This window comes from Sorghum bicolor, chromosome 10, assembly GCF_000003195.3.
Source record: "Sorghum bicolor cultivar BTx623 chromosome 10, Sorghum_bicolor_NCBIv3, whole genome shotgun sequence".
Classification (NCBI taxonomy): Eukaryota; Viridiplantae; Streptophyta; class Magnoliopsida; order Poales; family Poaceae; genus Sorghum; species Sorghum bicolor.
In genome coordinates, this window is record NC_012879.2 from 3,188,965 (window position 1) to 3,210,881 (window position 21,917).

The following is a 21,917-nucleotide window of genomic DNA, read 5'->3' on the forward strand; positions in this document are numbered from 1 at the left end:
AAAACACAGAAACAGAAATTTATTTCCCGCATTCCAAATAGGCCATAAAATTCCAACAGTCTAAACAAACCTTTAACTATATCACTGATCATGCGGGCATGCTCAAGATCCTCGCAGGAAAAACATGCTAGAACAAAAGCTGCTTCCATGGAGTTGCTATTTGCAGCAGCATTTTATGCACGCAAAGCTCTACATCCCATTTACATCAAAAGAAGATTACATGCGAGCAACACACTATTCAAGTTATCGGTTATGCACCGGTAGAACTTTCCAGCAGAGCAAGTCCAGGGTAATAATGTAGAAAAAGGAAAAAGTACAAGATACATGATAGGGTTGAGGCTATAGGTTTTCGAGTTTCACCGACCCAGAAGTGCAACACGGTCCTTCTGGATCACCTGAGCCAGATTGTGATCAAACAGCTCACACCGAATCGGCATCTCCATCTCATAGAACGGATTCTTCAAAACAAAGTCCGTGTACAGCTCATAAATCACTTTCAGCAGCATTTCCATATTTGGAGCTCCAGTTTCGCATACAACGAAAAATTTTGTCCCTGAAGCAAGTGAAGCAATCAGAGCATATACTACACGTGAAACAGGCCAATTTGGGTGAGTTACTATCCGATGATTATAGATCACAATCTCAAACAACCAAAAGATAACAGCATAAGTTAACTCTAGAGATAAATCAATGTACCCCAAAGATATATTTCAGCTGCATAATGGTTCAAATGAAATTATCCATAGCTCCAACAATAATTGTTTTGTAAATGGAGTGTAGCAGGTTTCAAAATCTCTATTTTCTACCATAAGCATTCAAGCCCTCACTTCCCCTAAAAAATCTCACATGATACAAAACCTTGCAATTCCTTAGTTAAAAACACTGCTACTTAGCGCCGCATAATTCAGACTTCAGTGGCAAAGTAATAGTAGATAATGGAAGTATTCCCACACATGTAATGGTCAGCACATAACCATATATGATTTGGTGCTATATGCAATATCAATGAGATCATCCTCTTCACATGTAGAAGGGGGGAAAGTAAAATTGTTCAAGTTTACGACCTACTGTATACTTAAATCAGAGTTTGTAAAACTAAAATTGATTCAGTGAGTGTACCCACACACACAAAGTATGCATTAGCTCAGAACTATAGGATGTGTACCAGATCTATGAACTGTTAATCAGTTTACATACCTGTGAGGGATTGAAAGCAATGGAGATCAAAGTTATGAGCTTGTAAGAGATCAATGCCATTACAACCAGGGGTAGGGGAGAGTTGCTGGGAGATAGCATGCATCGAATGCCAGAGACTTGCTAATCTTAGACTGTCATTGGTATCCATCCTCCCTGCTGAACCATAGTCCTGGAGATATGTGCAGGTTCTTCAGATGGCATGGTTGACAGCTCGAGGTCTAGAATATCTCAATAAAGAAGAGAAAGGGGATCCCAGGAACATACCTTGTAGTATATAAGACCGCCAGATTTGTTAATGATGAAAAGGTTATAGATAGCTGCTAGTGCCATAGTCAACAAAGTAGGTGGAGTATGGATAAAAGTAAATTTCCTGTATCAGCTGCAGAGAAACATCCAGAGCCTGTAAGATACTTGATAAGTAGAACAGTAACAGATAAATACTCGGGCAAAGAACACTTCTCATAGGCATTTAAACAGTTCAATTTTCCGAATGGATAATTTCTCAATCGGATTAAGATCTCTCTGATTTGGACTTCAATACAGGAGAACACCAAGCTCAAAATGTAATTCAGTATCAGTGCGCATTGTGCAAATTGCATAATATCTTTTTGCTAATGCAGCAAATGCATAACTGATCCTCCAGTTCATGTCCAACGATTCAATTTGGTCATGAACCAGTAAATTAATGCACTTACAAACCAATATGGTTTCTTTTGTTTATAAAGAGCCTCGATCATGTTGGTTGCTGTTATCAATCCCAGGGTTGTAATCTGGCATGAAGTGTTAAATCCTAGCATTACGTTTTCTTCTGAACTTCTTTCTGCTCTTTTTGCTACTATGCTCAGGCCTTAAAACTTGATGTATTTCCGTTCATCGTAATGGAAATGGGGAAAATCCCTTATTCGAAAAAAAATAAAGAGCCACGATCTGTCTAAGCAACATACTTCCAATAAGATGTATTCACAATATGTGTCACTGAATTTGTTAATACAATTTTATTATCCTAATAAAAGATAAAAGCATAAGCATATATTATATCTTCTCCTGTAACACTTGATTCATCTAACGAAGACTACATTCTCAGCTATAAGGATCTCGGATTATCTCACATGTTTAGGCTCTATGCAAAGCTGTGAGGTAGGACGGAGAGATCTGGATCTAGGTTCATAATTCGTTTTCCAAGAGACCAACACAGGGGCGGATTCAGCAGAAGCATCCATCCGAAACACCGGCGGAGCCAAGGCCCGGCCACCCTGGGCAGCTGGCCGGGCTCCCACGGTACATTAGGAGCGGAAGACAGATGGCCATCCAAAGCAACTGGCGTACCTGGTGGGTGCTCGTCACCGGCGAAGGTCCCGAAGATGGCGATCTAGGCACCTGTGGCGTAGGTCTGGGCCGCCGCCACAAAGAGACAGAGCGCACGCGAGGGGCACGGGACAACGAGAGAGAGGGAGAGGTGCGCCAGGGGTGAGGGCGCTGGGAGGAGAGTGGGAGCACCGAGGCGGCGTGGGGGCACGGGAGAGAACCGAGAGACGGGGCGGGGCGAACTTGGAGGAAGAGGCAGACCGGCCGCCGGCACGCCGCAGGGTCAGGTCGTTCACGAGCCAGTACCACTGTAACATTTTTGTACCATTAGGGGAAACGTAAAAACATAAAAAAAAAATTGTAATTTAAAATGATTTGTAGATTGAGGCCTTATTTAGTTCACCCAAAAACCAAAAAATTTTTAAGATTTTCCGTTACATCGAATCTTGCGGCACATGCATGAAGCAATAACTATAGACGAAAACAAAAACTAACTGAACAGTTTGCCTATAAATCGCGAGATGAATCTTTTGATACTAATTAGTCTATGATTGGATAACATTTGTCACAAACAAACGAAAGTGCTATAGTGTCAAAATCTAAAAACTTTTCACAACTAAACAAGGTCTGAGAATACATAAGTGTTGTGATAAAAAACTAAAATTTAGACCCCTGTCTTGCCAAAAGGCTTTGGAAGAGTAAGGTACTCTCTCCACTCTTTAGAATTTTCGCTTCGAGACTTATCAGATTTGCTCTTGTCACGGGAGAGAGAGCGGGTAGATACTTGTGCACATTGATCAACACTGCTCGTACTATGGTGTCATTAAAAATAATTTTCACCTTTTCTTCCAGTGTCACCTGCTTAAATCAGTTTGATCTTGAATATGATGGTGTGCAATTTACTCTCTCTACTCTTCTCATGCCTAACGTAAATGAGGATTTTTTTATATTAATCTTTATTTATTCTATAGTATATATGGAAGGCAAAGAATGATCACATGTTCTAGAAAAAGACTTGGAACTCTTGGCAGATCCACCACACGATGGTTGCATACTCCAACACTCACTTATGGAGCCTAAATAAAATATCAATAGGCGGAGGAAGAGGTGAGAACCTTGAAGAGACTCTTCTTTTTGTAGGGACGAATTGACACCACCACATAGAGCAACATCAACAACAATATATCCACAACCAAAGTATAAACGCTGCAGATGCAGTACAAGCATGCATCTACAACAAATGCCAGAACCCTCCACAGGCATCATATGCTATACTAACGCCTCCCTCATCCTAGATTTTCCTAGACAAAACCTCCGAGAGACACATTTAGGTATTATGTTTGTCAACATATATGTGTATCCACCTAACACACTTTATACCAAGGCGATCATGAAGAATGTATCATCAGTCATTATGGCTGAGGCTGGAGCGCTTGCTCCGGCAACAAAGATCACTACCAATATGAGATATACACAGGTATAATAGCCAACTCGTGCACTTCCTATCTTCTTTATATCATAGCCAACTACCAAATTAGAGAACGAAGACTTGTACACAAGAATACGATATTTGTATTGACTTTACTCATCTCCATTTGTATAAGATTAGTATTTTAGAGAACTTAGTTGTAGATTATCTAGCTAGAGAAGCTTATTTAGTAGAAGGAACACTTCAACAACCATTCTTGGTTGAATGCTCCTATAGAGCTTACACATCTCAGTGCCCACTGTTTCAGGCACTAAATTATGTGCCATTACATTGTGTTGCTTAGGGTCGTGTTTAGTTGGTGAAGGGAAAAATTTCACGACACTGTAGCACTTTTTATTTGTTTGTGGTAATTATTGTCCAATTATGGACTAACTGGGCTCAAAAGATTCGTCTCATAAATTCTAACTAAATTGTGTAATTAGTTTTTATTTTCGTCTATATTTAATACTACATGCATGCGTCTAAAGATTCGATGTGACGAGAAATCTTGAAAATTTTTGGGTTTTTGGGTGGAAGTAATTCCAAAAGTTTTCTACATACTGTAGCGATTTTTATGGACTAACTAGACTCAAAAGATTCGTCTCGTAAATTACAGATAAACTGTGTAATTAAGTATTATTTATATTTATATTTAATACTCTATCTATATATATATACCGTAAAATTTGATGTGACGAGAAATCTAAATTTTGTTTAATTTTTTTTTGAATTAAACAAGGCCATAGCAGCAGCTTCTGCTGCTGAGATGAATGAAAAAACCGAGACACGAGCACACCAGTACACCACCACCCGTGGCGCACTCGGCCCACCTCCCGAGTTCGTCGCCGCTTTCCCCTCTCTTCCCGCGCCGGCACGCTCGCGTCGCGGCCCCCCAGTTCTCCTCCAAAACCCCCGGCCAAAAACCCTTCGAAAGTCGAAACTCCGTTCATCTTCCATGCTCCACCCGCACGCCGCGATGCTGCGCTCGCCCTCCTCCCTCCGCTCGCTCCTCCACCTCACCCGCCGCCACCGCCTTCCCACGAACCCTCTCCTCCCCCGCCCCCTGAACCCTCACCTCCCCAGCTACCCACTCTCCGCTCGCCCGCGTTTCCTGTCCTCTTCAACCTCGCCAACACCCGGCGGCCCAGGATTGGCCACCTACGACCCGGTCACCGACAGCCTCAGCGCCTCCGCGGCGCCCCCTTCTGCCTCCGCCTCCGATTCCGAGGCCCCCGCTGTGTCGGATGCCTGGGGCGTCTACGACCCCGTATCGGGCCGCATCGTCAAGCAGGGGTCCCCTCCTCCTTCGTCGTGCACCACCGTGGTGGAGGAGGAGGAGGAGAAGGATGAGGATGAGAAGGAGGACGAGGAGAAGGAAGAGGAGGAGGAGGAGGAGGAGGAGGAGGAGGAGGAGGAGGAGGAGGAGGAGGAGGAGGCGGGAGAGCTCGAGGACGAGGATAGGGGGAAGAAGTGGGCGAGAGCGCTCGGTGGGAAGGGCCAGGTCAGGTGGTCGTCGGTGGCGGCGGCGCGGAGGCCCGCAGGTAAGCGCGGCAGGGAGAAGAACTCGTACGTGTGCAGCAACTGCGGGGAGGGCAATTCACAGTGGTGGGGCATTTGCCGCCACTGCGGTGCGGTGGGGACTGTGGTCGAGTACGTCGCAGGGTCCAACAGCGGCGGTGCCTCTGCGGAGGGGTCGCACTCGCACCACATCGGCCGATCGTGGATTCCTCAGAAGGCCAAGGAGATGGTACCACAGAGCCTTCCGGAGGTGAACAAGGGGGTCGATCAGGCAGAGTGGCGCATACCCCTGTAACATTTCTCATCCAGCTCAAGATTTGTCATTATGAGAAATTTTTGAAGGCCGTATTCAGTGGTTTCTTATCTAATGCATTGGAGAAGTAACTATATAGATAGATGAATTTTTTATGTTGAAATTTGCGATTGTTATATTGCTTACGAGGGATTCAGCCTCAATATATTTCTCTCCATGCAATTCAATTAACGGGCAACTCTTTGAGGAATTTCGTTCTTTCTTCTATCATTATGAGTTGATGACATATTGATTTATCTTCTTTGTAGATGGGGGAGTTTCGGGATGGAGATCTCTCGAGTGCTTGGTGGTGGCATTGTTCCTGGTAAACCATCACTTAAATTTTATGGCACTGGTTGAACACAATCTTTATCTTCCAGCCCTTCAGGCCAGGATCAGGCTTCATATTTGCAATAGACTTTTGGTTGCGCTAAAGCTTTTATACTGCTGAGAGAAATAACGTTCCAGTAAATATCCTGCTGCTTAAGTGCCAATCCTTTTAGAATTTTGTGCTCCTCGCCTTCTCCTATCTGAAATGGCACCAGGCTTACGATACTACATAGTGAATCTATAGCAAACTATATATGTGCTGGTAGGTAACATATAAGTTATAATTGTCTTGTGATTCCAGACTGTTTTAAATTGCTCTGAGTTAACTCACGACTTAGCTGCACCTCAATAGTGTTACAAGTTATCTGCTCTACATGCCACGCTTTTTCTGATTGCTCTTGGCTATGGCTCCTTTGCATTTCTTCTATGTGTTATTTGTCAAACCACCAAGCATAGGGTTTTTTAGATACCATAAGAAGCATTCCCTGTTGTGGTTACTAGCTTTGAGAAAGATAAATGTGGAGTTTATCTGGAGCCAAGCATACAGTAGGAATCATCCTAGCATCTGACAGTAGGCTCACTTTTTTTTTTCCCTTTCTGATTGATTTCTTTTCCTGTAAATCAAGTGTCAGCAACTAGCATGTGTCTTGTGTTGTAATTTTCACATTGTGGACAGATGTAAAAACTTTCTGTAATAATTATGCACAGCTCCCCTACGTATAATGACAACTGACATGTCATAAATATTTCTTTATCCATCAAACTTATGCAGGATCCTTGGTTTTAGTCGGTGGGGATCCAGGTGTTGGCAAAAGTTCATTGATGTTACAGGTATAGGATAATACACATTTGGCTATCAGGTCTTAGTTTGACCTGCTTATTTTGTTTGCACGTTCGTTTTGTCCACCTTATACCCTTCAATATATTTCTGATTGATTTCTTCCATTTTGAGTTATGCAGTTTCCTATAACATCGTAACTTAACTTTTGGAATGTAATAGATGTTTCTCTTGCTGGAGTCTGAAAAACGTGTTTTCCCATTTTCTGTACTTGTAGCTTGCTTCGAATATATTGGAGGGTTTCAAGGCCAAGGAGTCTTCTCCTGTTGTATATGTGTCTGGTGAAGAGGTTAGTTATGACAGGCATTCCTTTATCGGACTTCACAATTTCTTAAATCTGTATGGTCTTATACAATCTCTGTAACTTGCACATCCTTATTTATGTCGTCTTATTCTCTGAAACTTCTTGGACGGATCTATATGATCTTTCATGTTTCTTCTGTCCAACGATTTGTAGAATCTTAGAACACTCTTTACTAACTTTGTAACTCTGCTCCAGAGTATTGAGCAAATTGGAAACAGGGCTGACCGGATGAGTATCACGTCTAGCAACTTGTACCTCTACTCTGGTACGGATATTGAGGTAGTTTTCTCAGTTGGCACTACTTGTGCATACTCCTAAATTACCCTCGGGAAACTCCTTGTAGTTCCATCAAATAAAGTTATTGTCACATGATGCTCTGGAGTACCAAAAGTATGTAGGAAACTCTGTGTTCATCTCAAATCTCGTTTTTCACATATATGGGATTTCCTCACGACAGCTAATAAGACTACTGATAGGGTAGGTATTTTGTTCTGTGCTCATTTTCTCAGATCTACCATTTAGGGTTCAACATGCATCAATATCACCCTTGTCTGTATTTTTTCTATAAAACTACTAAAATGTTTTGTACCAATATTGTTCAAAATTCATATCAACAAAGCAAATTTAGCAGTCTGAGAACCAAATATTTTCATGTTTTTTCACAATACTGATTATCTAATAAAACAGGGCAGTCTGCATGCGATCTAAAAAGTAGACTTAACAGATGATAATAACCCTGACTAAAAGTATTGTAGGATCTCTTTTTATCAGCTGTTCTTATTAAAATATTCCTCGGAAGAAACCTTAGGAGCCCCTCTAATTCTTACATACAGTTTCTGGTCCTCTAAAATATTTGTTTCACAGGATATCTTGGACAAAATCCAACCGCTCTCTCCAAAAGCTCTCATCATCGATTCAATTCAAACAGTTTATGTCAGATCATTTGCTGGAAGTGCTGGTAATTTGTCACAGGTGCTTCTATCAGTTCACCTAACCTAGTAATTCCCTGATTATACTAGCATGCCAATATTATATGTCTTCCCATTATTGACTGGTTATTTATATTAGCTTTATTTACTGTTATACCCGATCAGTTTCATTCACTTTTTCCATGATAGTGATAGATACTGTCATGACTGCTTGCAAATCTCTCTTACTTTTCTGGATAACAGGTTAAAGAATGCACCTCTGCCTTGTTACGATTTGCAAAGCTGACTAATATCCCTGTTTTCTTGGTAAGCTAAGCACCATGCAAGAAGTTTGCCATTATTTATGAAACATATTAGACGAATGTCTGCCTTTATTTCTACTTATTTGTTGCACTCTGTCTATTCTTCTTTACTTCTCAGATTGGACATGTTACGAAAACTGGTGATATTGCTGGTCCTCGCCTCTTAGAGCACATAGTGGATGTGGTTCTTTATATGGAGGTTGGTGAATTACTGCATCCAAATATTGTGCTGCACAGTGCACACAAAACAAATACTTGATTCTGCCTGGAAAAATTCTAAATGATTTTCAAAGGTCAAATATGAACATTTCTTGAGCTTTTCAAATGTTCTTTTTATGTGTTAGAAGATATAATGATCTAGCTCATACAGGTAGTACTTGTTTGTACTTTGTAAACGTGTAAGATGATAAACATGTGAAATGCTAAAATGATAAAGCTTTAAAGTATGCTGCTTATTTCAAGTCTTATTTGCACAATTTCATATATTCTAGATGTTAAACCTGACAAAAGCTTATTGTTCTCATTTCAGGGAGAGAGGTGCTCATCCCATCGATTGTTGCGGTCAGTGAAGAACCGTTTTGGTTCAACTGATGAGGTATGCTTCTGTGTCTTAAATCAAATTTGCTCCGTATACAAATATTAGTGCTGCAATACTGGATTAATCTGCAAAATGGGCACGACTCATCATTAGGTTGGGAATAGACGCTATTTCCTGATTCATGTGAACTGACAAGACAAACCCTAGATGACACAATTCCGGCATTCATCTACTATAACTAATTTACTTGGTTATAATACTAATGTATTTGAAAAAAGACTAATCCATCGGATTTCACAGATTACTAGACGTTGCTGGAGCAAAATGTTAGTCATCGACATTTTACATTCTATTGTTTTGAATTATCACATATTCAAACTTGTTTCTGCCCTTGGGCTTGAAACAAAGCTACAAACTTATGTACCAAACAAGCTTCTAGTGGAGGGCAATGGTGCACATGGATCAACGAGGTAACTCGGTAACGGACAACGATAATCCTATTCATGAATACAAGTTTCATGAGAAAAGAATCCCAATAATCATTAACTTTCCCCTTCTGATCTGACTTCTGCCTTGCCCTGTCCCTTCCCTTTCCATTTACCCCAGTAATCATGGTCTTCCATCATTTGCCTTCCCTTAGTGTGCTGGCATTGTCCATCTAGAGCTCTGCCCTTCTCTTGCCAGATTGGGTGTTACCTTCTTCAGTCTCTTGTTCATGGACATCATCTTCATAAAATAAGACTCATACAAGTGTAGCATTGTCAACGAGGTAGTTGTTACTGGAGTGGGATCCTCTATTAGGAAAGCATAGTGTGTACTGCTGTGTAACTCCATAATTTTGGCTGTCTAATCAGAATCCCTGCTACAGCACCAACCAGTATCTGCTACAATTTATCTTGTGCATATCTGTGTTATAAACCTTACATTTGAGGTATATTTACCTATCCTCTTTTTAACTTTATATCCCTGTTCATTTTTTCTGTTCATACGACATTAAACTGATATTTTGGTATATATTAAAGAACCTGTATTCACTTGTTCTCTTTTCTCTTACTGTTCCAGCTTGGTGTATTTGAGATGGCCGAATTTGGTCTGCAAGCTGTTCTGAATCCAAGCCAGATGTTCTTAACTGAGCATGACTCTGATTCTGAAATTCTGGCTGGGCTTGCTGTAGCTGTTATTTTAGATGGATCTAGGACCTTTGCTCTTGAAGTTCAGGTACTTCAGTCTTCATATGGTTACTGGTATCTTATTGAAGTGGCTAAATTATTTTTCTTCCAATGTTTCACATTGTTTCTTTCTTACCATAGTACTATCAAACTTGAGCTATGAGTACCTACCTATAGTTTAAGTTTAAGAGACTTCTGTGAGGTGCAATTTTTTCCATTTGCAGGCATTGTGTGTTTCTGGTTCTCATCGTTCTGGACAAGTAGTTGGCATACCGCCAAGCAGGGCTGATGTCATAATCTCTGTAAGTGTCAATACATCCCAGCCAATAAAGCACTGCACCTAGCATAAATGCCTTTTTTCTTTTGTTAATTTTGGGATTAAAGCTGCATAAATAGCACCAGACTTGACTTTTGTATCCATCTCGTCATTTTGTCAGTCAAGTTCACATTAGTTTGATCATGCTTGCCATAGCCCTTTGCCAATAGCACCTTAAGCTGAGTTACCAGATTAGATGTCATCTCATTTCAACAAGTCATCTGTGTTAGAATGAGTTTAGCTTATTATAAATGTGGATAGTTCTCTGATAAGTTTATCATATGTATATTAGCCTTCTAGCAGAATTAGTTTTGCATGTTTTCTTGTGTATCTGCTGGAATAAGAAAAAAAAAAGGAAGTTATGGTTTCCAGATGACAGGATTAAACATGTGGGATGTGAGTGTCTTTTTTGAAATTACAACCATTGACACAATCACACAAAGAACACATGGCTCTGCACGTCCATGTGCTGGTACTCGCTTTGATTTTACATCAATCAGAGATAAATTCATGAGCTCAAGGAGAAGTACGCACTTTTCACTGAGACATGCTCACACCTAGTTGCACACCAAAATTTGATCCCTGGTTTGAGCCACAATTCAACCGATTGGCCAAGAGTTCCTTACCTAAACTTTGTGAAATGATATTTACTTTTCTTGTTTTGTAGGTTCTTATGAAGCAAGCAGGCCTAAAACTTCAGGATAGTGTAAGTTCATATGTATAACTATTACTATGTCAGGCGATATATATTTATTTACAGTGTGTTGGTGTTAATTCTGAGATACAATCAGTTGGCTGCCACTACATGTAAGCTTTACTTGCATCAATGTGGTCTGATGACTTAATTTGCACTGTTGATGTCCTGACATGTTTGTTGCATTGACGCACTCTCTTAATTTGCTAATTTTTGGTTTTTGGGATTGGGACTATACAGACATACATTAATGTTCTATTTTTCTTCTCATGTTCTTCTGGTGCTGTATTTCTTGTGCACTGCAGACTATTTTTTTGAATGTTGTGAGTGGCTTCAAGTTGACTGAGACCGCAGGAGATCTGGCCATAGCAGCTTCAATTTGCAGCAGGTAGTAATTTTATGCTATATTTTAGATAGCTGTTAGCAGTACAAAATTTAGTCCCCCCACCCCACCCCCACCCCCACTATTTCCTTTCTCATGGTATATTTGTACAGTCATTTGTGATTTTTGGGTTGTAGTTAGAATAACCAAAATTCTTCACTGATAAACTTCCTACTAAGCAGATTGGTGAAGCACAAGTATGGTTCTATGGTTTTTTGTCATTCTTTTCTGTATAAAAGCAGGTGGGTGGGCCTGTTTTGGTATATCTTTTCCACTGTTCTAAGAAATCCTCTTTTCTTGTTTCAGTTTCTTGGAATTTCCTATCCCAAATGATGTTGCATTTATTGGGGAGGTCGGCCTCGGTGGTGAACTTAGAGCTGTAAGTCTTCTTCTGTTTCATGTAATATATGCTTTATCTGTAATATGAGCTGACACTTGACAGGAAAAAGATTACATGTGTTAGTCAATAGGAATAGTGGAGATTAATGTTTGAATTCAGGAAAAAAATAGAATCACCTATCTTATTCTTACAAGCCCACTCAAACGTCTTATGTGCTGCTAAAAATTTTGGAAAAAAATTACTGTCTAAACAAGTAAACACTGACCACAAACTGAATCCCTGATTCCCCTACACTTATTCTGGAAGCTATATCCCCAGCCAATATATTCTCATTGGTGTGTTTATCATGGTCCCAGAAAACTTAACTATAAACAGAGTGAAATGGTATGGATGTTTTCAAATGTTAAAAGTGCAAATTACGCCCTTAATAATAAATGTGCTCTCCTGGTCTGATAATTTATACGTTGAAATGATTTAAGTGGCATGTGGAATGTTTTGTGAAAAGGAACTTTCAGTATAAACATTAGAGTTCTATGGTCTATGGAGTGTGTTTTAACCAGTTGTAACATTTCTTTCCATTTTCCTTTTTAAAGGTGCCAAGAATGGACAAGCGGGTGATGGCCATTGCAAAGCTGGGATACAAGAAGTGTGTCGTTCCCAAGACCTCCGAGAAGTTGCTCAGACCACTTGATCTTGACATTGAGATCTTGCCCTGCAGCAACCTGAAGCAGGTTATAAACACTGTGTTTACGCCCCAAAGTTGATGGTAGGCGTACAAGATGGCCTGGTTAAGCAAATCTGACAGTAGGCACTTAGATTAGAGTATTGCTGTAGGTGAAGGACTTGGCTAGTTGGATTGGTGTAGCATAGTGCGGTAGGGCCAGTTAGAAAGTGGATGGGGTTCAGTGCTGGGCCTCCGTTGGGCTGGTGTAGCATAGTGCGAAAGTGCCAGTTAGAAAGTGGATGGTGTCCAGCGCTGGAATTTCGGTCGATTTTGCTATTAAGCCTAATACGGCCTTGAAATTGGTTATCTTTTGCGGGATTCAGATACTATCACGATGTATTGTGGCACACAATCATAATTCCTTGGTATCTTTGGAGCCTGTATGGAAGCGTGGTTTTATATCAAAAACCAGTGTGAAAATTTTACATCTTGAGCTAGAAAGGTTGCCTGGATGCCTTATGAACTGAAGTATACCCCTGTGTAGACCGATTCAACCGGAATAAAAAAAAAATCATCTATCTTTGCTCATTTCACAATGCTAATCCATTACCAAATTTCGTTTGTAGCTCATAGATAATAAAGGGGTAATGTTATTAATAATGTTCTAAGCATTGAAATGACTTCAGTCAGAATTTAGGATTTTATATTTTAATACTTAAGATTTTATAACATTAACATACTATTGATGTTTTAAAACATATAATTACTGTATAAAGTATAAACAAAATAAAACTTAAACATGATTTGTAGGGCTTTCCCTTCTCCGAAGAGGAGGAGCCCTTCCAGAAATTCTCAAAGGCCCAGGGCCGATGAGGGGGTTTGGAAATAGTTTTCAACCAGCAATTGACGCGCCTCGGTATGACCTCATAAGCTGCGTCATTGCCCCAAGCGCAAAGATGCTTTCCTCACGTCGCCCACCCCCACGTCTTGTACTCGCCTCCACCTGCCGCTCCTCCTCTCCGCTTCCGAGGTGGGACAAAAACATCCATCTTGCGAAACGGGAACGGGACTGCTCACCACGCAGAGAAGAAGAATGCTCTCCTCCACGGGCCCGGGTTTCCACTGGGTCTCCCTCTCTGTCTCCTGCTTTCCCCTCCCGTTTCCCTCGTGCTGCTGCTACTGGCCCAATACGCACGAGGCACCGCCCAAGCCCAACCCACTCGAGCGTCCAAGGCTTCAAGCCCAGGGTAGTACCTCCACCCACCCAGCGCCGACTCACCGCGCCGCCCGCCCCTAGCCCCGCCGCGGCCGCGATGCTGTACCTCCGAAACCACCTCCTCCCTCTGCTCCGCGCCGCGTCCCCGCTGTTCTCTCCCATCCACCACCACTGCCGCGGCGCGTGCCTCCTCTCCGCCTCCGCGGCTGCCCCCTTCTCCCTCGAGGACTACCTCGTCGCCGCCTGCGGCCTCAGCCCAGCGCAAGCCCGCAAGGCGTTTGAACGGGCATCCAGAGATGCCAGGAAACCATTCGTCGCCGCCGCCTCCAATCCCGACGCCGTCCTCGCCCTGCTCTCCAGCGCCGGCCTCTCCCGCGCCGACATCGCCGCCGTCGTCGCCGCGGACCCGCTCATCCTCCGCTCCTGTGTAAACAAGATCGGGCCCCGCCTCCTCGCTCTCCGCGACCGTGTCGGCCTGTCCGCTCCGCAGATCTCACGCTTCCTCTTGGTCGGCTCCCGGGCGCTCCGTTCCGGCGACGTCGTTCCCAACCTCGACTTCTTGATCTCCTCCTTCGGCTCGCTCGAGCCGGTCCTTGCCGTCATGAAGGGGAACACGAGCATCCTCGAAAGGGACCTTGATAGGGTGATCAAGCCTAACGTGGCGCAGCTTCGCCAGCGCGGTCTAAGCGCTCGAGAGATTGCCCAGATGTGTTTCTACTGCCCGTGGCTGATTGGGTTCCAACCAGAGCGCGTCAAGGATTTCCTGCTGCGCGCAGAAGACCTTGGGGTGTCCAGCCGATCGCCCATGTTCAAGCACATGGTACCAGCGATGGCCCGTACCAACAAAGAGAAGAATGCTGCCACGCTCGAGTTTCTCAAGACGAGTCTTGGTTGCTCTCAGAGTGAAGCTGCCTTTGCTGTGTCCAAGATGCCAGGCATTCTAGGAATATCTAATGAGTGCCTTCTCCCCAAGATTCAGTTCTTGATCAACGAGGTTGGACTGGAGCCACAGGACATTCTGCACAGGCCTTCCCTGCTCACATACAGCCTGGAGAAGCGGCTAGTGCCCCGATATTGTGTCATGAAGATCCTGCTGGCAAAGGGACTGACGAAAAGCAATTTTATCACATTAGCCCAAGTTGGAGAGAAGAAATTCAGATCGAAGTTCATTGACCATCACAAGGACTCTGTTTCTGGGCTAGCACATGCTTATGCCACAGCTAGTGCTGGCCTTGTGCCCTCTGGAGTCTAATCTAATTATGACATCTTGATATATTTAGATCCATTTTATCTTCTAGGCAGGTGGTACCGTGGTAGGATTGCAGCTCACACTCATTAGCAAGTGTCCATAGTGCACTCTTTCTCAATTCTTGGTTCCTGCAATTGAACCACTAGTGATGTTTGACTGCATTGCTCAAGTTATGTTATGGTTATCTATGAAGGAACTGGTTTGACTTATTTTGGAGCCCTATTACACATGTTTGTCGGTCGCTTCTTCCTCACACATGGTTGAAGTTTCAGTGCTTTTGTTCATTGTTCGATAATTTTTTTTTGTTTTTTTTGCTAAGGTCATTGTTTGATAAGCTGTAAAGCTTGTTTGCCTCCACAGTCATTTATTTGGAGATATGAGTACCAAGTCCCAGAAATATGTCTGTGTGGAGACTGGAGACTGCTGACAGTATCACGCTCTGCCTCACAAAATCACAACTCCTGTTTTTTCAGTGTTTTTCAGTCCAAACTGCTATCTTCCAAAAGAAAGAGGAAGATCAAAATGTCATGGCAATACACTCATCTTGCACATCTGCAAAGAGGTCGGAGTTCATGTACCTCTCGCCACCACTCGGGAACAGAGTGACGATTTATGAAATAAAGGCAGGAGCTCTGCCACTCAATCAAGAAGGAAACAAAGTTTTATGTATAACGGCAGCATGTTCAGTGGCCAATAGCACAGTGACGATCATCTTGCCCTTGTTCTCTTCTCGACCTGAAGACGCACTCGAAGGATCACTGTATGAACCTTCAGGCAGGGAATTGAAGAGCTCTTCCTTGGCCAGCCTCCTCGGAAGAAACAATCCAGCGAACAGGGTGGCCTCCTCTGTGGTCACTCTGACAGTCTCGTCGATGACCGAGGTGTCCAGGACTTCAGGTATAAATCCTGGCCCTACTCCCTGGATTTTATGCTTGCCAGGCGCGCCACCTGAAGAATACCAGTGCTTATCAATGTGCAGATACAATTTTAGAGATTGTGATTCTTATAGCAAATTTTTTATTTTGTTAAGCCACTGCTCAAGGCTTCCAAAAGATTATTTTGATTTAACTACTGTTTCTACCTTTGTGTAATACTACCTGAAATGACTGGGCTTTCTGCGGCTCAACACAGATGATCTTGACGCCTGTCTTTTGTATCTTCAGATACTTTCCGACACCAAAAACAGTGCCACCTGTGCCTGAACCGGCCACAAATATGTCCACCTTGCCTGCTGTGTCCTTCCAGATCTCAGGTCCTATGTTTGTAAACAGTAGGCAAGGTATTATGCACCATGTAGTAACAACATAGTGTTAAGCTACAACAGTACAACATAATTTGTTTAGTAATACAAATCCTGACCAGTAATTATTACTGTTATAGAATACAAAATTCCTATAGAGTAACATGTTGCACGAAGGATTCAGGTTCTGAATTTCTGGTACAGCGACATTTGCACTAGCATATAGAATGACGGTTGGTCAGAAAATGTCTGTACCATTACACCCCTATTAGCATGTGTTAGAAGCAAGAAACAATTTTTTTCATAAATATAGTAAATGCATAAATGATACTTTCTCAGGGAAAAAACTATTCTACAGCAGCTAACTCCTGTTATTTCCATATATAAAAATGACAGCAGTTAACTACTGTTTACCAAGATATAAGAATCATTTGAACACACATTATATTATATCCATACCGGTCAGTCTAAAGTGGGCTTCAGAATTTGCTCTCTTAGTAACTTGATTCAGAACAAGTACATTTGGCAGTTGTTCTCGGAGCTGTTCAACTTTGTCAAACATGCCCGCAAAGCCAAGGGCCGGATCTGCACATACAGTACACCAAAGGAAGAAGGCCACCCATAAAATTCCTTAACCAAGGAAATTTGACTGAAAAAAAGCAATTAAGGTGATACCGTAACTTTCTTCAACTAACCATACCGGTTAAGTACAACTCAGCACCCATGAATCTCAGCAAGATCAGCTTGTCAAGCAAATATTTAGCTGGCATAACTGCAATGAGCCTGTAACCTTTCTGAATAGCAAAGAGCGATCCTTGATGGAGCAAACCGGCTGGTAAGCCTCCATCATCATGCCAACGATCCGCGCATCAATCCCAGCCTTGCCGGTGATTTGCTTCAGCTCGATCAATCGTGTGCATCCTATGAGCTGAGGAAATTGTTCCACTAGCAGCAGCAACAAATAGGAGCAGGAAGGAGATTAGAACCAAAAAGATTGGATGACAAGAGAGGGTAGGAGACCTCACCTGAGTGATGTTGAGTATTCAAAAGGAGATCTTGAGTATTATAGCAATGAAAGTCAGGAAGCATATCCGTGAGGAAATAGGGGATGCAAAGTTCTCTATTCTAGTGGATGAAACATGTGATGTTGCAAAAAGAGAGCAAATGGCACTTGTTTTCAGATTTTGTTGATCAAGATGGTGTTGTACAAGAACGGTTCTTTGACATGATACATGTAAAGAACACCAAAGCATTGACGCTCAAGAATGAATTGTCTCATGTACTATCCAACTACGGCTTTGATGTCCAGAACCTTCGAGGCCAAAGGTATGACGGTGCTAGCAACATGAAGGGAGAGTTCAATGGACTGCAAGCACTTTTCTTGAAAGAATGTCCCTATGCATATTATGTTCATTGTTATGCCCATCGATTACAACTAGCTCTTGTTGCTGCAGCAAAGTATGTGGTTCCTGTCACTCAATTTTTTCAGCATCTTATGTTTATTAGAGTGGAGATATTTCGGGCAACAATTGACACTCAGCTAACTGAACTGAATCTGAAATTCAATGAAAAAGTCTTGGGTCTTTTATCCATTAGTGTTACATTGGTACCAAAGACTGGATTTGCATCTTTCCAAGCTAGTGAGATATGCAAGATGCAAATCCAGTCTTTGCCAGCAGATTTTAACAACCAAGAACGGATTGGTCTAGAGAGTCAGTTGAAACATTTTGCTGTTGATGCTTCGACGAGTGAAGATTTGAAAAATATTTCAACACTAGCTGAGCTTTGCCGTTGCCTTGTCATCACAGGACGTGTTAAGACCTTTAACTTGATTGAAAGATTGCTTCGGTTGCTTCTTACTCTCCCAGTATCAACAGCTAGTGCTGAGCATGCTTTTTCTTTCTTAAAGATCATCGAGACAAGGCTGCGCAACAAGATGGAAGATGAATTTCTTGCCAATAGCTTGTTAGTGCATATAGAAGGAGAAATTGCACGGGACTACAGTTATGAAGACATAATTTCTGAATTCCATGGAAAGAAGAGTGGCCTTGTAAAAAGTATTATTCTATTAGTTGTATGGGTGGTAAGTTCATTGTATTTTGCTATGTGCTTGTCTAATACTATGATAGTTTCAAATGTGTTCTATGAACAGTGAACCAATTGTAATTAATTCTATCTATGTAATGCCATCTTTAGTATATCCACCAATTATATTATGACTTCTATGGTCATCTGTACATATTGATTCAGAGTATTAGACAAAATGAACCCCCCCCCCCCCCCCTATGTTTTCCTGCGAGCTCCGCCACTGGTCAGCAGCGATGTGCTCTTGATCCCCAGCACCGCCATGGCCGGAGGAGGAAGATGCTATGTGCTTGTCTAATACTATGATAGTTTCAAATGTGTTCTATGAACAGTGAACCAATTGTAATTAATTCTATCTATGTAATGCCATCTTTAGTATATCCACCAATTATATTATGACTTCTATGGTCATCTGTACATATTGATTCAGAGTATTAGACAAAATGAACCCCCCCCCCCCCCCCCCCTATGTTTTCCTGCGAGCTCCGCCACTGGTCAGCAGCGATGTGCTCTTGATCCCCAGCACCGCCATGGCCGGAGGAGGAAGATGGCTTCAGCAGAGAAGGAATACCCTTCCTGCCAACATGCTCGCCATCCATGGCTTCTGGCTTCTTGGATTCTCTTCACTGGAGGAGGGAGTAGGTAGGCAGAGACGAATGTACCCTGCAGCTTGGAGATATTTGTTATAGCTGCAGCCCGTGGCTACTAATCTTGTTCGGACAAAAATGTTTACGGTTCACTGGGGTCTACGTCAAGAGCTACTTTGCTAACTGAACAAATGAATGCTAAAGAACAAATTTTGTTCAGAAACTAAAGAAACACTGGACAGATGTGGTTCAGAGATACTAGAGAAATGATGGTTATTCTAATTCACCTAAAGAACAAAATGTGGTTGAGAAAGAAACACTAGCAAAAACTGAAGCTCGCCAGAGTTCTAGCTTTTGTCCAACTAGTTTAGCCTCACAGTATGGATCTATTTGAAGATGCAAAGATAGACTGTGATCGATTTGAAGAAGCAAAGATCCAATTGAGGTGCACGAAACAGATCGGTCAAATTGAAAACTAAATGACTACCTCACCTCCTTCACTTGACTAACCGAAGAGAAGGAATACTCCCAGTCTGCTCTTCATGAATGAAAACTAAATGACTACCTCACCTCCATGAATGCTGCTACTTGCTCCCCTCATGTTGCTTGACTTCTTCTCATTGGCATTAACAGGCAGCTACTGAAAACTCTACTTGCAGACATATTGTATCGCTCCACTTAAGGGCTCGGATTGAGTCCTTGGAATTATTCCATCTGGATTTGCTTCACTAAGGCGGTTGTCACTGCTTAAAAACGGACCTGGTTTTATTTCTGGGCTGAATCAAGTGATTCCTGTTGGTTTACTCAAACCTGGCCCGTTTCTATTCCATACATATGATGGCCCATTTCTATTCCGGTCATAAAAAGGAGAAAAAGGCCCGGATCGAGCCAGTTTTCATTCCGGGCCGTATCTAACCGAACGGCCATTTCTGGTCTGATCTGACTTGAAGTCGGGCCAAATTGATCCGGACGGAATAGGCCGTATTCCGGGCCATTTCAGCCCAAAACGAACGAGGCCTAAATTATATAGTTTTGATAAGTGGGAATAGTTCATGGCTCAAATCCAGGATAACTGAACGCAGCCTAAGTCTGAAAATATTTGTCTGGACTTCCACCGAGGCTGATGACCCTGTCTATCCTTTTCATGATTAGGACTGAATAATGCTTATTTTGCAAGGCTAGCTAAATAGGGGACTGGATTAAAAAAAATAAAAAGTGGTGGTCTGCTATAGAGAGGCTCTAGGCCTGAATTGAGCTCATGATGCAGCGGCCTGTTATCCTCCCACCGTTGGAAGCGGGCAGCCTCACGCCATTCCTGCCACTTCAGGTTTACAGAGGCCCAAGCTTTCACCAAGGCCCCCACTAACCACTACCAACTTGGGACGGGCAGACCAGCAAAGGAACACCATAGGCCCAAGCCTAGAAGGCTTCTCTAAGCATTCTCACCACCTTAATGCCCCCACTTGGGTTACAAGCTCTCGCTACTGAGCTCGGCGAGAGAGGGTGGTCGGGGCAAGTATTTAAGCTGGTGATGTGGAGTGTGGATTAGCGAGGTGGTGCTAAGCACTAAGCTGAGGTGACAGATGGAATAGTGTCTCGGAGTGGGCTTCTGTTGGTCACTGGGCTTCTGTTGGTCACTGGTCAGTGTGACTCGCAGCAAGAGAAAAAAGAAATTAAAATGGTCAGTCCACATTGGAACACGGGCCTGGTTAACTGTCCATCAGTTATGACTTATGACTGGCCTGGTTAACTGTCCATCAGTTATGACTACTTTGTTAAAGGAGGCTGGAGGTTTGTTACTACTTTGATGATTCTGCATCCTGGCTTTGCTAGAACTCAAAACAAGATGCAAACTGTAATTCCGGTAAGTAAACTTAGTAAACTGAGGTGAATTAATGTATTTATTCAGAGGCCAAGTGGTTATTTTTTTTCAAACGAGACACTTTATGATCCAAGGTAGAAAATTGGCACCTCTCAGTTTGTAATTTGTGGTACAATTATTTGCTGAACATTTACAAGTCTTTCCTGTTAATGGAATGAACATGCGTAGTAATCTTCTGCCAGCAGGCTCCAAATCTTGATCCCCACCGACCTCAGCAACTTGTTGGACTGGATCAATGATACTAAAATTGATTACCACTGCTACAGATCTGAACAAGCGTCGAGATCAGAAGGTCATGGCGATGCCCTTATAGCTGCAAAGAGATCGGAGTTCATGTATCCCTCGCCACCACTAGGAAACACAGTGACCATCATCTTCCCCTCTTTTTTTTTTTTTTTTGACGAGGATCATCTTCCCTTTGTTCTCCTCTCTTGATGCCACCTAAAAATACATTTTATAGTTATTGAATTTAAAATGTAAGGTAAGGTGAACAAAGATACGAAAGAAATGCATGGAGCTACATCCAGTCAGAAGAATTTGAGTTCGCAAATCGCAATAGCGCTAACCTTCAGGCAAGCTGCCAGATTTGCTCCAGATGATATGCCAACTAGCTAGCCCTCTTCCCTGGCCAACCTGAGCTATTGTAAAAATTTCAGCTTGAGCATGGAACACGTAAGGCTAAAGTTATTGATTTACCTACATTACGCTTATTTAATAGTTAATAAATAAATAAATAAACACACACATATATAGTAAATAATATATACATATATATTAATATATATAATGTGATAAAAACTTATTAATAATTGATTTGTAGGGCTTTCCCTTCTCCGAAGAGGAGGAGCCCTTCCAGAAATTCTCAAAGGCTTTGTGGGCCAATGAGGGGGTTTGGAAATAGTTTTCAACCAGCAATTGACGCGCCTCGGTATGACCTCATGAGCTGCGTCATTGCCCCAAGCGCAAAGATGCTTTCCCCAGGACGCCCGCCCCCGCCTCTTGTACCCGCCTCCACCTGCCGCTCGGTCCCTCCGCTTCCGAGGTGGGACAAAAACATCCCCAGCGCAGAAGT

General features: G+C 42.4%; 3 protein-coding genes and 1 pseudogene across 4 annotated transcripts; 2 read left to right on the forward strand and 2 right to left on the reverse strand.

Moving 5' to 3' along the window:
- Positions 9-2,812, reverse strand: LOC8068795 (trafficking protein particle complex subunit 4). Of its 2 annotated transcripts, none has more exons than XM_002437800.2 (4): positions 2,524-2,812; positions 1,462-1,576; positions 1,198-1,366; positions 9-553 (listed from the first exon to the last, which is right to left on the reverse strand). In XM_002437800.2, exons 2-4 carry the CDS (start codon positions 1,525-1,527, stop codon positions 357-359), a joined length of 432 nt encoding a protein of 143 aa, XP_002437845.1. In that variant the 5' UTR covers positions 1,528-1,576; positions 2,524-2,812; the 3' UTR covers positions 9-356. The 2 variants fall into 2 exon arrangements, with proteins under 2 accessions (XP_002437845.1, XP_021305224.1); XM_021449549.1 differs by having other exon boundaries at positions 1,462-1,597; positions 2,524-2,788.
- LOC8068796 (DNA repair protein RadA) lies at positions 4,767-13,071 on the forward strand. Its single transcript, XM_021449550.1, has 16 exons — positions 4,767-5,294; positions 5,379-5,779; positions 6,050-6,105; positions 6,883-6,941; positions 7,166-7,237; positions 7,448-7,531; positions 8,117-8,224; positions 8,425-8,487; positions 8,602-8,682; positions 9,013-9,078; positions 10,084-10,239; positions 10,415-10,492; positions 11,174-11,212; positions 11,506-11,588; positions 11,889-11,961; positions 12,516-13,071. Exons 1-16 carry the CDS (start codon positions 4,926-4,928, stop codon positions 12,684-12,686), a joined length of 1,959 nt encoding a protein of 652 aa, XP_021305225.1. The 5' UTR covers positions 4,767-4,925; the 3' UTR covers positions 12,687-13,071.
- LOC8071326 lies at positions 13,837-15,260 on the forward strand. The gene has a single exon (XM_002436446.2). The coding sequence runs from the start codon at positions 13,900-13,902 to the stop codon at positions 15,052-15,054; it is 1,155 nt and encodes a 384-aa protein (XP_002436491.1). The 5' UTR covers positions 13,837-13,899; the 3' UTR covers positions 15,055-15,260.
- LOC8071327 lies at positions 15,481-17,327 on the reverse strand (annotated as a pseudogene).

What these genes read in the sequence shown, in the direction of transcription:
- LOC8068795 (XM_002437800.2), bottom strand. Translation starts at nt 1,527, where the DNA reads ATGGCACTAGCAGCTATCTATAACCTTTTCATCATTAACAAATCTGGC. An exon ending in GCGGTCTTATATACTACAAG is followed by an intron (nt 1,367 to 1,461) that starts GTATGTTCCTGG and finishes ACATATCTCCAG; the next exon opens with GACTATGGTTCAGCAGGGAG. An exon ending in TTGCTTTCAATCCCTCACAG is followed by an intron (nt 554 to 1,197) that starts GTATGTAAACTG and finishes CACTTGCTTCAG; the next exon opens with GGACAAAATTTTTCGTTGTA.
- LOC8068796 (XM_021449550.1), top strand. Translation starts at nt 4,926, where the DNA reads ATGCTCCACCCGCACGCCGCGATGCTGCGCTCGCCCTCCTCCCTCCGC. An exon ending in GTTTTGGTTCAACTGATGAG is followed by an intron (nt 9,079 to 10,083) that starts GTATGCTTCTGT and finishes TTACTGTTCCAG; the next exon opens with CTTGGTGTATTTGAGATGGC. An exon ending in GCAGCTTCAATTTGCAGCAG is followed by an intron (nt 11,589 to 11,888) that starts GTAGTAATTTTA and finishes TTCTTGTTTCAG; the next exon opens with TTTCTTGGAATTTCCTATCC.
- LOC8071326 (XM_002436446.2), top strand. Translation starts at nt 13,900, where the DNA reads ATGCTGTACCTCCGAAACCACCTCCTCCCTCTGCTCCGCGCCGCGTCC.